General features: G+C 42.6%; 1 protein-coding gene across 5 annotated transcripts in view; it reads left to right on the plus strand.

The window, feature by feature from the left end:
* The first annotated feature begins 1,495 nt into the window (after window positions 1–1,495).
* MASP1 (MBL associated serine protease 1) overlaps window positions 1,496–15,058 on the plus strand; it is a 66,519-nt gene continuing 52,956 nt past the window's right edge. For 2 of the 5 annotated variants that reach the window (XM_081071624.1, XM_081071623.1), the window contains exon 1: window positions 1,550–1,751. Coding sequence is in view for 3 of the 5 variants with exons in the window: in XM_081071622.1 (XP_080927748.1) it covers window positions 1,747–1,751; window positions 7,296–7,527 (237 nt within the window). In the remaining 2 variants the exon portion in view is untranslated. Of the gene's footprint in view, window positions 1,752–7,295; window positions 7,528–15,058 lie in introns of all 5 variants that reach the window. The other 3 variants (XM_081071622.1, XM_081071625.1, XM_081071621.1) reach the window with 3 other exon arrangements.

Genomic DNA, 15,058 nt, shown 5'->3' on the forward strand with positions numbered 1-15,058 from the left:
TAAACTAGAAAAAACGGAGCAATGAGAATTCCAGTGAGATTCAAGCCACTTTTCCCAGAATATGCCAAAGCAGGTTGAGAGTGCATGCGTTTGCCCCGGGGTTAGAGTAGGCGGTGGCCCTCTCTCAGGTATACCACTAGACAGCTAAAAAAGCACTCTGAGCATAAGCTCACTTAAGTCTCATAGCAACCCCTATTTTCCAGATAAGAAAACAGGATCAAAGATTTTTAAGTATTGATCCCAACATACACAGATGGCTGCATAGAAAGGAAAGATTACAATTAAGTTCTGACTCTGCATCTAATGTTCTTTTCAAATGCCTCAAATTGAGTTTCTTTGTGAATGGTGTGTGTACTTAAAATGTCATATGCATTACAATATATTATGAGAAGCAGTACAGTATAATTTTCCCTCGTCACTTTGTAGTAGCTGTGTGACCTTGGGTGAGTTACTAAACTTCTCTGGGCAGTTTCCTTATCTGAATGAGGGCAATATTACTACCCACTTATATGAGATAGAACAATGACTGGAGGGAATTAATACATTACTAGAAAAGTGCCTGACACAGAGTGCTCAAGAAATGTTAACTCATATCTGTAGTAGCAGTAAGGAGTAACAAGAGCCGCTTAATATTGACAAGTCATGTAACCTCTCTGAGCTTCAGTTTCCTCCTTTGTAAAATGAGTATAATGTATGACCCTCACAAGTATGTGGGAGTCATTGAGATAACATTTGTACCTAACACAGAAGAACTTTTCAGCAAAATCTGGATTGTACATCATTTGCTTGTCACTGTTGTAGAGGGAGTAATATTCTTATTATTCAGGTCAGCTTAGATATGATTTCTCCACAAACCCTGGCTGTAGACATGTATACGGGTCTGGGTCTTTCTACACCTCAGGGAGAGGGGCTTCCTTGCTGTGGAGGATCCTCTCTGGCTGGATTAGACCTCTGCACTCTCTGAGTTGGTAAACAGCACAAGCACTGTGTGTAAATGGGAAGAAGACCTCGCCAACTGCAGAGCGGGGTGCTCCCTGCCATTCTGGGCCAGTGGCTCTGTTCACAGGAAAACCTGTACTATTTGTCCACAGAGTGAGGCTTTGGGATCAGGATCTGTTTTCTTTCCTACTTTAGATGTTAGAATTGCCTTCTTGGTTGGTGGTTTCTGTTAACTTGGTGTCCTTTTGCTGGTGCCCTGCAAAATAAAAGAAAACTATAGCCATCTGGAAAGGGAGACTGAAGAGAAATTAGACTTTGTCCCCCTCCATCCTCCACACACACACACACACACACACACACACACACACACACACACACACGCAGTGACACGAATACCTATTTGAGCCTCTTGGTTATTTTCTCTCAAGAGCTGGAGCCAGCCACATGGGATAAAGGAGGGAACTAGAAGAGCAGATCTCTTAAGGAAGAAGACAGATTCTGTTCTGTCAGGTTCCTCTGAGTGTGCGTAAGAGCCAGTCAGAGAGAGAGAGAGAGAGAGAGAGAGAGAGAGAGAGAGAGAGAGAGAGAGGAAAAGGCAGAGGGAGAGAGGGGGAGAGGGGGAGAGGGGATCTGTTGCAGGCAGGGGAAGGCGTGACCTGAATGGAGAATGCCAGCCAATTCCAGAGACACAGAGGGACCTCAGAACAAAGATAAGGCATCGCTGACACCACACCAGGGACGAGCTCATAGACAAGTCAGGCCGGGGGGGACGAAGGCCAGGCAGCCAGGAGCACCCAAGGCAGGAAAATGAGGTGAGTGCCAGGACAGGAGTGGGCACGGGTGGCCCTTCAGGGACCAGGTGTGAAGTAACCCTGGAAGGTCTGACCTTGTCTCTGGGCAGACTCACCTGCATGTCCTGTGGGTGGTAGAAGGGAGTTTCTGCTCAATCCTTGCGGGCTTTGGAAAGGAGACGAGGGCTGGGTGCCTTCCCCGGGGCTCTGGAGACATGCAACTTGAAACGGGAGACTTTGTGCAAATCCTGCCCCAAAGCTGCTGAGGCTCACGTTTCTCCTTCTGCCAGCATAGGGTGCTGCCTACTAGCGAATATGACTTTCCCTCTGTTGCCCACAAGGCTGATTTTTTTGTTTTCTTCTGCTAAGAGCATTGGTTTATCTCTAACACTTTGTGAGTTAGATATGTGTTTTTGTGTTTATTTGTTCTGACCGGAAAAGAAACCAGCTTCCCACAGCTCAGCTCTGGTTTCTTAAACCTTCAGAAGTTGGCCAGTTAAAACCTCAATTTAGAAAACTGAAAACCTGTCCCTGCTCTACAGTCCCCTATAAATTTCTGCCTTTCACACTGAAATCAGAGGCAGCTGGTGGCATGAATCAGGCTATCAATTGCACCAAATGGCTCTTAAAGGGATACCACAAATTAAAAAACAAAAAAGGAGCCTTTAGATTTCTGAACCTAGGACTTTAAATTCTAATTGTTTTTATGCTCTTCTACATTTCCTATTTTCAGCCTACACTTAGAGTTACTTGGTCTTTCTTAGCAAACATTCTGTATAAGTTTTCCTCTGCAAGTCTCAAAGCCCCTACCACCATAATTATTTTTACTACTTTAAGTGTTAGTGCTATTAAAAATATAGAAAGAAGGAAGGAAGGAAGGAAGGAAGGAAGGAAGGAAGGAAGGAAGGAAGGAAGGAAGGAAGGAAGGAAGGAAGGAAGGAAGGAAGGAAAGAAAGAAAGAAAGAAAGAAAGAAAGAAAGAAAGAAAGAAAGAAAGAAAGAAAGAGAAAGAAAGAAAGAAAAGACATTTTGTAGATGCTAAGTCCCTAAACACCTCTTTCCCATTAATTTTCTTCTCAATTGGAAAGGGGGTTCTATTTGTTTCTCTTCTGCAAAGTCACCTAGCAACTTTTCTGGGTCTGGAGTCAGTGAGAGGCTTCAGACTATTAACTCTTTCAACTCAGATTACCTTTGGTTCAGAGAGATAATCAGATCTCTAAGGTTAATTCAATCATTCTGTTCTTTTTAAATCCATTGTCATTTTAAACCTGCCATCTAACTTCATTTTCCTTTCTCCTAAAAGAGGTGAGCTTTATGCCATCTACATGGAATGACAATTTGATTGATCTGTCACTGTTTGAATCCCATCCTACCACTGAATGCTCCAGACATACCAAACTACAGGGCTGATTAATAGTTCTATATTGTTGCATTTACTCATTCCTTAACCCAGAACAGCCCTCCCCTAATTTGATACCTGGGGGACCCAACTGATTGAACCAGCTCAAGCATCCCCTTCTCTCCCCTGGCCAGCATCCCCTCCTTTGTTTTGTCTTTGTCCTTTGGGGCTCCATCTCTTCTTGTCTTTGTAATATTTCCTTGTTTAAACATCAGCCTTCTTTTCCAAGATTGAATGTTTCTTAAGGTACAGAATCTATGTCTTGTCCGTCTTTGTATGCCCAGCACCTAGTATGATGTCTGTTTCCTGTTAGTCAATCAATAAATATTAACTGAATTGAATTCAGTTGTTGAAATACCAAAAGTACTATTGGAAAAGTCCTCCACTAGAAGTCTTCAAAGGGTCTTGCCTCACATAGAACAGCACGTCAGAGTTTGCAAAAACATTTTTATAGGCACTGTCTCACCTGGTCTTCAGATTGTGGATAAGATAAGGATTGATGGAAAAGTGAGGGTAAAAGCAGTTAACTTGCCCAAAGACACACTGATGATTTTTGAAAAGGCTCAGACTTAAACTTAGGTCTTTGGGCTCCAAATCCAGAGTACTTTCTACTGTATTGCACCAGACTCTCAACCAAGTGTATCAGTCTATACTGGCAGCTCTCAGTCCTAACTGCACGTTAGAAGCATCTGTTGTGCTTTAAAAGTTGCCGATGACTAGACCTCACTCCAGACCAATTAAACTAGAATCTGTTGGGGAGGGGCTTTGGTATTAGTATCTTTTTTTAATTTTCACATAAAGCCATGGGTTTTTGAATTATTCTTCACAGGATTAATTGCTTTGGCCAGATGCCTGGGCATATGGGCAAGGACCCAGCTTCCTCTGTGAGCTTTTGTTATTCCTGTCTTCTGTTGAAGCTAATTCACCATATGGTATTGGGCATGACATGTCACCTCTTAGGGTATCCTTTTCATCATCTGTCAAATAAGGGTGTCGTCAAAGAGATCTATACAGTCCCTTTCAACTGTTCTACTCAAAAACTGTCTGGGTGTAATGTAGGTTGAAGTAAGGGGAGTGAATGGAGAGGATATAAAGTGCTACTCATTCCACAGCCATTGATATATGCAGATAGTTTTATGCATTCCTGATAGCCTGCTCCGACAGTGGAACCTATGAAATCCCAGCTTTATACATTACTTTTGACATTTCAAGCAAATGTAGCTAAACTTTTTTGATTAGCTGGAGAATAGATAGCAGGTGTCAGTAATTGTACAGCTGGTGCCTGGTGTATAAGAAGCCAAAAAATTCAGAGTGTGATGGGGAGTGAAAGCTGCCACTTGTATTCTTTGATTTGCAGCCCCTAAATCAAGCAAGCATATGCTCAAGCCCATTATGTGCAAGGAGATATCTGTTTCATATGTTTGACGGTTTTGAGAGGCAAACAAAATAGAACAGAAAGCTTCATAGGCCTTCCTCCCACGCTGACCAGTTGCCTACCACATATGGTCCTGGGCCTCCCGGGGCTGTCAGCAGCCAGCACTTGACAGACCCACATCAGGAGGCTGAGAGTCTCCTCCATGTGGTCTGGAAAAAGCAGACATGGAGAAAGTTGACCTTTCAGCCTTGCATAATCTGGATGTGGCTATTGCAGAGAAGTCCAGTTTGGGAGCCAAAATCCACTCCTAACCCCTCCCCGCTTTTCGGGAAGTAGCATGACGGACTAATCATAACTAAAGTTTGCTTAGGGCTGGACAGTTCACAAAGTACTTTCCAATCCTCCTTTACCCTGAGAGCAGCCCTTTGGGAAGTCATTATTATCACCACTGAATAGATGAAGAAACTGAAACCTTACATGACTTCCCTAAGATGGGTCAGATAAATGAACTCAAAGTCTGGACTTGACCCTGGTTCTTCTGACCCAAGAGCAGTACTCTCCTCTCACCAGATAGCATTGAACCAGAGCCCCCTGCCCTGCTGACATTGCTACATTTCCTCACTTGAAAGTAGGCTGCCTGGACCCTGGAAGTGAGGTTTCTGAACTCAGCTTTCCTATGAATTCACTGGAGAGCTTGGACTTATGCCTTCCTTTCTCTCTGCCCTGAGGCTTTCCCTCCACAGATTAGTTTTAAAAAATATTGACCCTGGCAATTGGATGAAAACATTTTGTTTCCTTAGTTGCATCTCACATGTTGCTATTATAGGGGCCTTGGAAATAATTGAATTAACTTATTGCTTTCTTTTTATGGAAAAAATAGTTATTCCATAAACAAATTTGAATATTTCATATATACAAAAATAAAATTAAAAGCACTCATATTCCCACTTCAGTAATACCCACTGTTAATACCTTGGCGATATCCTTCTAGACCTTTTGGTACTTACCTATTTACCTTTTATGTCAGTATTGTATAAGACAGCTAGATAATACATGTATATACTTATCTTGTGTTTATACACTCAAAAATCCATGTGTATGCATACATACACATATATGCACCTGTATACTGGGGGGGAAGAGTGGGGAGAAACAGCTGCCTGATTAGCATGTAACGATTAATCTGAAGATATTGAAATAACTTCCCAGTGTGGACTTTTTGGGCTATATGACTCTGGCCCCACTTTCTTTTATTCATCCATTCATTCATAATCTATTACATACCAGGCTCTATACGAGACGCTTTGTATACACGTACGTCATCTTGACTGCTCATGTGAGTCATTATAATTAGAGATTATAATCCCCATTTTACATATGCAGAAGCTGGAGCTCAGAGAGACTAATTACCTGAGATTTCACAGCCAGTAAATAGAAGAATTGGGATTTGGACCCAAATACATCTAACTTCCGGGGTTATGCCTCTAAAGCAGTGCAGTGTGAAAGATACTATAATGGAAGCATGCACTATAGGGAGCTATGGAGAGAAGGGTACTCCACAGCCTGGGAAGCTTTGAGCTGGATGGTGGAGGAGAAATCAGACAAGCAGGTGAGGAATGAACAGGGCATATGCAATGGAGCGATGGGGCCAAGGCATGGATGGGAATGCTAGGCTCCCAGAAAGACATGCCAGAGCATGGCTGGCACTGAGATGAAGGTGGATGGGCAGGGCCACACTAGATCAAAAAGGGCTCACCAGCTATCCCAGGACCAGATGTTTCACCCCATAGGCACAGAGGAGCAGCATGGTCACACGTGTGTTTTAGAAAATCAACTTTGGTGCAAGATTGCTGAATGATACAAAGTGGGAGCACGGAGATCACTTGGTATGCAATAGCAATAGGTTAGATAAGAACATTTCAATTAACTGACTGGAGAAAAGCAGATGGTTTTCTAAAACATAGGAAGTAGAACAAACAGGGCTTATGGAAGACGTTGATAAGCCAGGTTTGGGATGTTTGAGTCCAAGGTCCTGGGGTTTTGCAGAGGGCGTAATTGTGGTGTATATTGACCATTAGGCTTTTGACCAGCTTTAGACATTCTGCCTCTTTATTGCATCAGCTTCTTTGGGCGTGTTCTGTAAGTTTTATTGAGTTTTTCTTGTCGCTTATACAACTCTTTTAACAGTCCACTATCTCTGATTCCTACAGCTGGAAATAAGTTGTCGGCTTTTGATCTTTTTATAAGCACACTTACCAAGTGGGAGAAAAAATTGTTTCACTCATTCTGTCTTAATTTAAAGCTTTGCATGCCTTGATTGATTTTGTTAAATTTGTATAAGATACTGCAGATCCCATCGTTGAGTATAAATCTCATCCCACTATTACCATGTTACTATTACTTACTTTTTAGAAAACTGAATCAAGATTTTATGATTCTTAAATGAAGCTGAGCTAAAGAAATGATATCAAATTTTACTTAATTATGAAATTTACATTTTCAACAGAAAAATATGTGTCAGATTCCCAAATGTGGTACTTTGTGAGAAAATGGAACACTATTGTCAAATCCTCAAAAGAGCACAACTGGAAAAACCTTAGAAATCACTGAGTTACTATCTTCTTGTATTATCGACGGGCAGGTTAGTGTCTTCCTGCCCCCAGAGGGGAAAAGTAAGGACAGCAGGTCAGTGGCAGAGACGTGCTGAGAACTTGGTCTCCTAGCTGCTGATTTAGTTGGAGAGTGAGGACTTATGTCTGTGAATGTTAAGAAGATCCGTGTGTGTCTTTCAGGTGGCTCCTTCTCTGTCATGCTCTATGCTTCTCCTTGTTGAAGGCTTTGGCCCACACTGTGGAGCTTAACAATATGTATGGCCAGATCCAGTCACCTGGCTATCCAGACTCCTACCCGAGTGATTCAAAAGTGACTTGGAATATCACTGTCCCAGAGGGATTTCGGATCAAGCTTTACTTCATGCACTTCAACCTGGAATCCTCCTACCTTTGTGAATATGACTACGTGAAGGTGAGACCTCTGATGTTCCCTAACTGGGCCAGGATCTCTCCTGGAGCATCTGCTGAGAGTTAGAGAAGCCTAGACGAATTAGATGCCGTGCTTACCCTTCCAGAGCGGCTGTCCATGAGGGATATACACTAGTTACAACATGATGAATGAAGCTGTGGGTGGTATGCCAGGTGCAGGCTGAGTGTGTAAGCCTAGAAAAGACCATGAGGGAAACTGAGGCTGGCAAAGTGTCACTCAGCCAACGCAACCTCCTCTTTGTCTTTCTGTTCTCAGTATTTAATGTTTCCACGAACCCCTGCTCCAAGGTCACCTTTAATTCAAAAAAGCAGAAAAGGGCAGCGACCCCAAAGTCAGCATTAATCAGACTGAAATGCATCCATAATTATAACCAAAGCTAAGGCATTAGAAAGCATTGCCCTGTTCCTTAAGCAATGATCAAGGGTTTGGGAAGTATAGGTTGTGAGGTAGTAGACAGTAGGAGATGAGGTTGGAGGGTTAGATTGGGGAGAGATTAGGAAGGGCCTTGAATGTGATGCTAAGGAGTCTGGATTTCATCAGCAAAGGTTATAGACAAGGGTGGGACTCACTATTAGAGGTACATGTAAAAAACACATGGAAGAAGAGCAGGAAATGATTACATCAACACAATATTCCCTGGAATTTATAGAGAACTCACAACAATGCCACAGATGGGAAGCTCTTCTTTAAAAGTAGGGCTGAGAAAAGTTGGAGTAGCTTTTTTTTTCCTTTCTTTTTTTTAAAATTTAAGTAAGAAAATATGTTTGGAGTACTTCTGAAGTGATCGAGTTTATCAAGGTTGTATCTGGATCAAAAAGATGAGAACCTACTTTCTAACCTTTCTCTGGCTTCCTGGAAGAGGTTCTCATCAAACTACTCTAGGTTAGACTTTGTATATGTTTGGTATTATTGTAGTCTCATTTTTTGCACAGCCAGTAACTCGATAAGAGTTAATCTTGTATTAACCAAGATGTTTGATTAACAGCAAAGCAGTGCATTTACAAGGTGATTTTACACTTGTAATCTCATTCAACCTTTAAAACAATCCTATGAGACAGGTACTACTATCACACTTTACAGGCTAAAAAACAAACCCAAGAAGGTAAAGCAACTCATCCAAGGTTTTATAGTAGCCACTAGAAAGTAGTGAATCAACGTTCCAAACCCATGTCTTGTGATTTCAATTCCATCCTTTTTCGACTACACTAGCTGTGCTCCCCTGAGCCCCAGGATTCTTCAGGGGCTTAAAAGGCCACTAGAGGAGAGGAGGCCTGGGAAGTGGGACTGTGAACCCCTACCCTGCATTTCCATTGTTGGGTGTTGCTTATCATTTATGTTGGGTCTTCATCAAATATCTCATTTGTAACAAGACTTCTGTAACTAAAATTTTTCCAAAACTGGTGCTCCATGGCAGTTTCTTAATGTCAGCACTATTGACATTTTGAGCCAGATAATTCTTTTCTGAGGAAAGCTGTTTTGAGAATTATAGGATTTTTAGCAGCATCACTGGCTTCTTCTCACTAGATGCCAATAGCATTTCCCCTCTAGTTGTGACAACGAAAAAATGACTCCAAAAGTTGCCAATATCCCCAAAGGGGCCAAATCTCCCCATTGGAGAACCACTGCTCTATGGGATGTGGCCCCTTTTTGAATGTTTTGTGCTAGGGACTCTGAGAATTTAAGGATACAAAAGATTTTGCCTCTTACAAAGAGAGATAAGCCTAGTAAAATAGCCATTGTACAAGATGGAAAAGAGTAATGACAATAAAAGACTAACAGAATCAGAAGGGGTGGAACTGGTTGCTCTAAGAGATGATGTAGGTTGGTAATCTAGACAGACATACAGTCTTTATAAATTCCTTAAAAATGGAGCCAACTTCTCAGAGTCACAAGGATCAGGCAGGGGCTGTTCACCGAGACTAAGTATTCATCATCCTAAATTGAAATTTCTGACAAACAGGTCAGTTATGTCTTCCAGGATATAATTTAGCTTCTGCCAGAGCCAAACTCCGGGAGAAGATGGATTACGGTTAAGGAGCACTGGATTAGCAGAATCCCTCGGCCTGTTTGCCCAACTAATGCTTGTCATAAAACCATGACACTCTTGAATATTTAGGGTGGAGAGTAGACGTAATCAGAAGGAAAATGACCAAACATTGGTTTACTATGACAGAAAATTCCATAGATTTAGACAAGGGTAGATGTGAACTTTCTGGATTTTTTTTTCCCCTCTACTTCCAAACATGTCAACCATCGAGAAATTTTGTCAGTGAAAACACTTGATTTTGTTAGCAACTGAAGTCTCACAACCATAGAAATTACAATTTTTTTTTCTTTAGCTCAAACAGTGACCTCTTTTCATTATTTCCTCCCTACCTCCCCAAGAATTGACTCTCAGTTCATACGCACCGAACAATTCTTTCTTACAAGTTTTATTCTTCTTCAGACAGATGCCAAGTTTGACCTTGTTAGGACTCCTTCATCAAGATGGTAAACACACAATAGAGGATTTAACTCATTCCTTTGCCCAGGGCCCCTCCCACTTCAAATTTAGTCTCCTGGCAAGGCAGGTTAAGGAGCTGACATCAGCTGCATTTCATGGTGGGAAAAAATAACAAGGTACTTTTCAACGGCAACAATAGAATCTGAAGACCTATTCTGACACTGAATTAAGGATATTGGAATACATCTCTACCCGAAGCTTGGCCTTTCTGTCTGGAGAATATTTGGGAAATTGATTAATGTTTTCTGTCCAGGCTAATGAGACACCTTCCTGAAAGCCCGAGGAGATGGAACTAGACCCTCTGGAAGGGCAGTGTGGTGTTGGGTTCTTGCCTGGGATTCAGGAAATGCCTATTCTAGTCCCATATCTGCAATTAATTCCCAAATGATCTGGAGTTCAGAAAAATCTTATATTACCGTATTTGCCGGCGTATAAGACGATTTTTTGGCCCCGAAAAATATGCCTCCAAGTGGGGGGGTCGTCTTATACGCCAGGTACACTTCAGATAGACTGCCCATAGTGCTTGCCCCGTGCCATAGTGGCCTCCCGATGCCCGCCCACTTCATTCCACATACCGTTCAGGCATCAGCAGCGCTGCTGGGTGTATGCTCAGCTGTTATGCGATTTTGCTGTTATGTGATTTTACCACACTCGCAAAATCGCACACAGCCGAGCATACACCCAGTATGATAGCGCAAAATCGCGAATCGCGATACCATACTGGGTGTATGGTAGGCTGTGTGCGATTTTGCGAGTGTGGTAAATTCGGGTTACCGTATATTTCTTTACATATGCATTGAAGATTCGCGATTTTGCGCTATCATGGTGCCTGTTAGAATGTTGAAGAGCTCGCACTTGCGCACTAGTGAGGTCCCAGGGAGATGCTGATGCAAGGGTGGACCAGACTGCTATAGTGACAGGGCGGGCAAACAGGGAGCAGGGACCAATCAAATCAGGCTTTGTATACAGCCAACAGCCAACCACAATACTGCACCATTGTACAGTACAGCATAGAAAATGTCGACCAGTCAAACCCCTATCATCCCTATCATGGCACCAGCCAAAAGAAAGAAGTATGATGCAAATTTTAAACTGAAAGTTATTTGGTGTGTGGAAGGTGTGCGGAAGAGGGGGTAGTCTTATACGGCGAGTATATAACAAACTCTGTATTTTGAGTGGAAATGTTAGGGGGTCCTCTTATACGCCCAGTCGTCTTATACGCCGGCAAATACGGTAGGTTGGTGCAAAAGTAATTGCAGTTTTCGCAATTATTTTTAACCTTTTGAACTGCAATTACTTTTGCACCATTCTCTCTGCTCCCAAATTAGACTTGTGACCTTTGGGCATAGCAAAAAAGCCGTCACTTCAGGCAATGCAGAGACTGAGCTATCTACTACACGAAGTACCTTACGGTCCTCGTATCTCTGATTCAGACACATTTTTTCCCAAAATCTTTGGAAGAAGGGATTAACATATTAGGCAGGAAGGGCAAGATGTGTTTCTCTGCGTGGGTTTGCCCAGCTGACGCCATCACAGCGTTGGTTTAGCCTCCCTGCAGAGTTTCCAGCAGCAATGAGATCTGAGCAGGCGTCCCTTTGCAGGATGCGGCAATGCGGTCTACTGACGACTGGAGCCCACAGGGGGACAGGCCCTATGCCGTTGGCCGCACATGCCCTGCAGAGTTCCTCTCCTAGAGTCAAAAGTTCACAAAATATTGAGCTGCAGGGGCCCTCTGGAGACTCATCTAGTCCCACACTGTTGTAGTTGTTATTGTTTTCCAAATTTTTCTTCCCAGTGACCATTTTCTTCTAACAAATCTTCTAGTAGGCTCAATATAAAAAACAGAAGTGGGGCTGCTCAGGCTGAAGATGGTTCTGTAACTCACTCTGCTCACTCATCCTCCTTAGTCATGCTGAAAGTCATACCTTTCCAGAATTATAGCTAAACTGTTGCTTAAGTTCCCGATGGACAGGAGACTGAAGCTCAGAATTCAGGGATAAGACTTGTACCCTGGCCTCTGTGCTCCGAAACCCAGAAGCCTTCCACATAGCTGAAACCCCCTCACTTTTTCTAATTGCCCCCCACGTTTACCCCCAGAATGTGTCTTCCTTGGCTACAAATTAGAAGGAAGCACTTCCCTTTCCATCCAAATAAAGCATGAGAATGCCAGGCCACCCCCCAAAAAGTCGAGATCTCTCCAAATTCTGGTTTTTCTTTCAATCTGTTCCAATGAGGGAGTGAGATGAGATGATCCCTAAAGTCCTTTAAATTCCAGAATTTTAATCCTAATCTTCTTTGCCAGAACTTTCCAGATGACCCCACCAAACCCTCATTATCCTAATTAGGATAATGGCAGAAACCAGTAATAATATGTTACAACGGCCACTTCTCAAAGTTCCATGGCCATACGCACTCTGATAAGAGCCTACTGTCTGCTGTGGATGGCTTAGTGACAGGTCATTTAAAGAAAACTGGTAAACATATCATGCCACCGCTAGCCTGTTCTAAGCAAATTTAAATATCACTGATTTCCATTTGATGGGATAATGTCCCGTTTTGAGGCTTTTTCACTCTGTGACTAAATTCCCCTGGCAGGCTTAGAAGTGGGTTTAAAGGGCCCTCCAGCTCACAAGAACCCTTCTGGCCCAGCCCAAACCCACAGTCCACCCTTCCCACCCTGGCTCATCAGGGTGATGATGACCAAACTGCTGACACTGCACGCCAGTAGCTTGAAGAAAAGCAGGACTCCAAGGCTGTGGTCCGGATGCTCTCATTTTATGAAAATTCCTCTCTCTGGCCTGACTTCCTGCAGTGCTTGGTCTTCAAGACTCATGCACATCTGCACGCGGCATCTGCCTCCTTGGAATGTGGCTACAATGTGTGGATTCCTGCAGTGCCCAGAGATAGCACACAAACCACAGCTGGCTAATGTTGTAGGTGAGGGTCAGAGCACGGATGCTGGCCAAGGAGTTGGTAGGCCTGGATCCCTGTGGCCATTCTCTGCTAACTAGGTTACCTTGGGCAAGTGACTACTTCTAGAGGGGACTCTGTTTCCTCCTTTCTCAAATACAGGGACTTGAACCAGAGGGTCTCTAAGGCCATGTAGCCCTCATATTCTATGCATCTAAGGCTTCAAAAATCATGATTCAACTCCACATTATCATGACTGACACCCAAGGAATGGCAATTCGTGGGCCAAGTTCACACTGGGACCAAAATTTGTATCTCAAGACTCTCAATCTTTTATTCTTTAAAAAAAAAAATTAAATGATCGTGGAATCCCATCTCATGGATGCTTGGGTTTTTAAGTGATGTATTGCAATGTAAGTATAGTGAAAGGCAAGTGTTGTCTATAGTCAACCCTAATCTCTTAAATATCGTAGTGCACTGTCTTTTAATATGTGTAGAAGAGCCTTTTTTTCCCCTCAGAAATGCAACAAATTACAGTTGCTTTTGTGGAGCAACTGTGGTCAACTGCTTTGGTCGAGTCCAAGTGGTCCACTTGAACTTAGAAAGGAACCCAAGAGCTGTAGCCACTGAAAGAGGTACTTGGAAACCAGAACCCCCAAGGAGATAGTAGATTCACTCATCCTACTTTCTAGTTTACTCCATGTCTTCTGTCCACTGGAAAAGGAGATACTAAAACCTGCATTCCGGTTTTATTCTCTCTCTGTCTTTTTCTTATTGAGTGTGTGTAGCTCAATTGGCGTCTGTTGAATGCTCATATAATGTGATGCCACTGTTCTCCTGTTAACCCGATATCCTTGAGGTCTTTGACGTTTCTTTCATTCTTTCCCTTGCTAGCGCCTTAGTTCCAATTCTTATTCCTCTCACCTAGTCTATTGCGATAGCCTCCTAAATATCTACCAGCTATCAGTCTCTCCCCTGCGCGTCCACCTTCTACATGTGTCCAGAAAGGTCTTCTTAAGACATTGCTTGGATTGTGCCATTCAAAATCTGTCCATGTCTCTCCAACATCTATGGAATGAAGTCCAAGAATCCAATTGAAAGCTCAAGCTGCACACTGCACCAAAGACAAGGCCCACGAAGACAAGTTAGATAGTACCTACCCTCAAGGGACTCACAGTTTTGTAGTATGTTATGGGACAAGTATATAATTACTAAATTAAGACTGGGCAAATAACATGAGGGGTATGAGACAGTATATAAGTTGGGGAGTAGTCATTTCTGGGTGTTCAGAAAAGGCTTTGGGAACAGTTAATGTTTGATATAAATCTTATGGGGCAAATAGGAATGCAACAATGCAATCCCCTAAGCTTCTCAATCTCCCTAAACAAAAAAGTTCATAATGATACAGTACATTCCTCGCAGGTTATAGGAGGACTTAAAGGAGATAATGGCTATGAGCGGAAGCACTATCACAAAAGGCAATCACGCTCAATGGCTCAGAGGTCAGGCTTTAGAGCCAGTCAGACCAGGTCCTGCCTCTACCTCATATTGCAAAATGTGGATAATAATAATGCCTATCTAATGGACTAATTGTGAATGCCGGATGAGATAAAAGCTCTAAAGATATATATCTAACATGTATGTAATTAGCTCAATAAATACTATTATAGTGGTACTGCTGGCAAGAGTGTGAGTAATAAAGTGTCTGCTGGTGCCAGTGATGCTCAAGGAATACTCTGACTCTACCACTAGCTGGCCATCTAAGACCTTGTTCATGTCACTCAATTTTTTTTCAAGCAATTTATGGAAAAGTATTTTGAAAGGGCTGATCAAATGCAGGAAGTCGTTTATTTCCTCTTGTGTGTTTACCTTGTAGTAACACAAATTTATGGCAGTTTCTAATCTATTGCCTCATTTCATTCTTGTGGACCAGGAAGAGCAGGGATTATTATGCCTAATTTACAGAAAAGGAAACTGAGCACAAAGAATTTAAGCGGATTTGTCCAAGTCTCCACAGAAAGTCAGGTCTCAATCCCTGGTGTCCTTACTTCCAAGTCATGATTTTCTCTCTCCCTTTGGCCCTTCTTAGAACAAGTTTTA

This window comes from Rhinolophus hipposideros (genome assembly GCF_964194185.1).
Source record: "Rhinolophus hipposideros genome assembly, chromosome: 2".
In the NCBI taxonomy this organism is placed as follows: Eukaryota; Metazoa; Chordata; class Mammalia; order Chiroptera; family Rhinolophidae; genus Rhinolophus; species Rhinolophus hipposideros.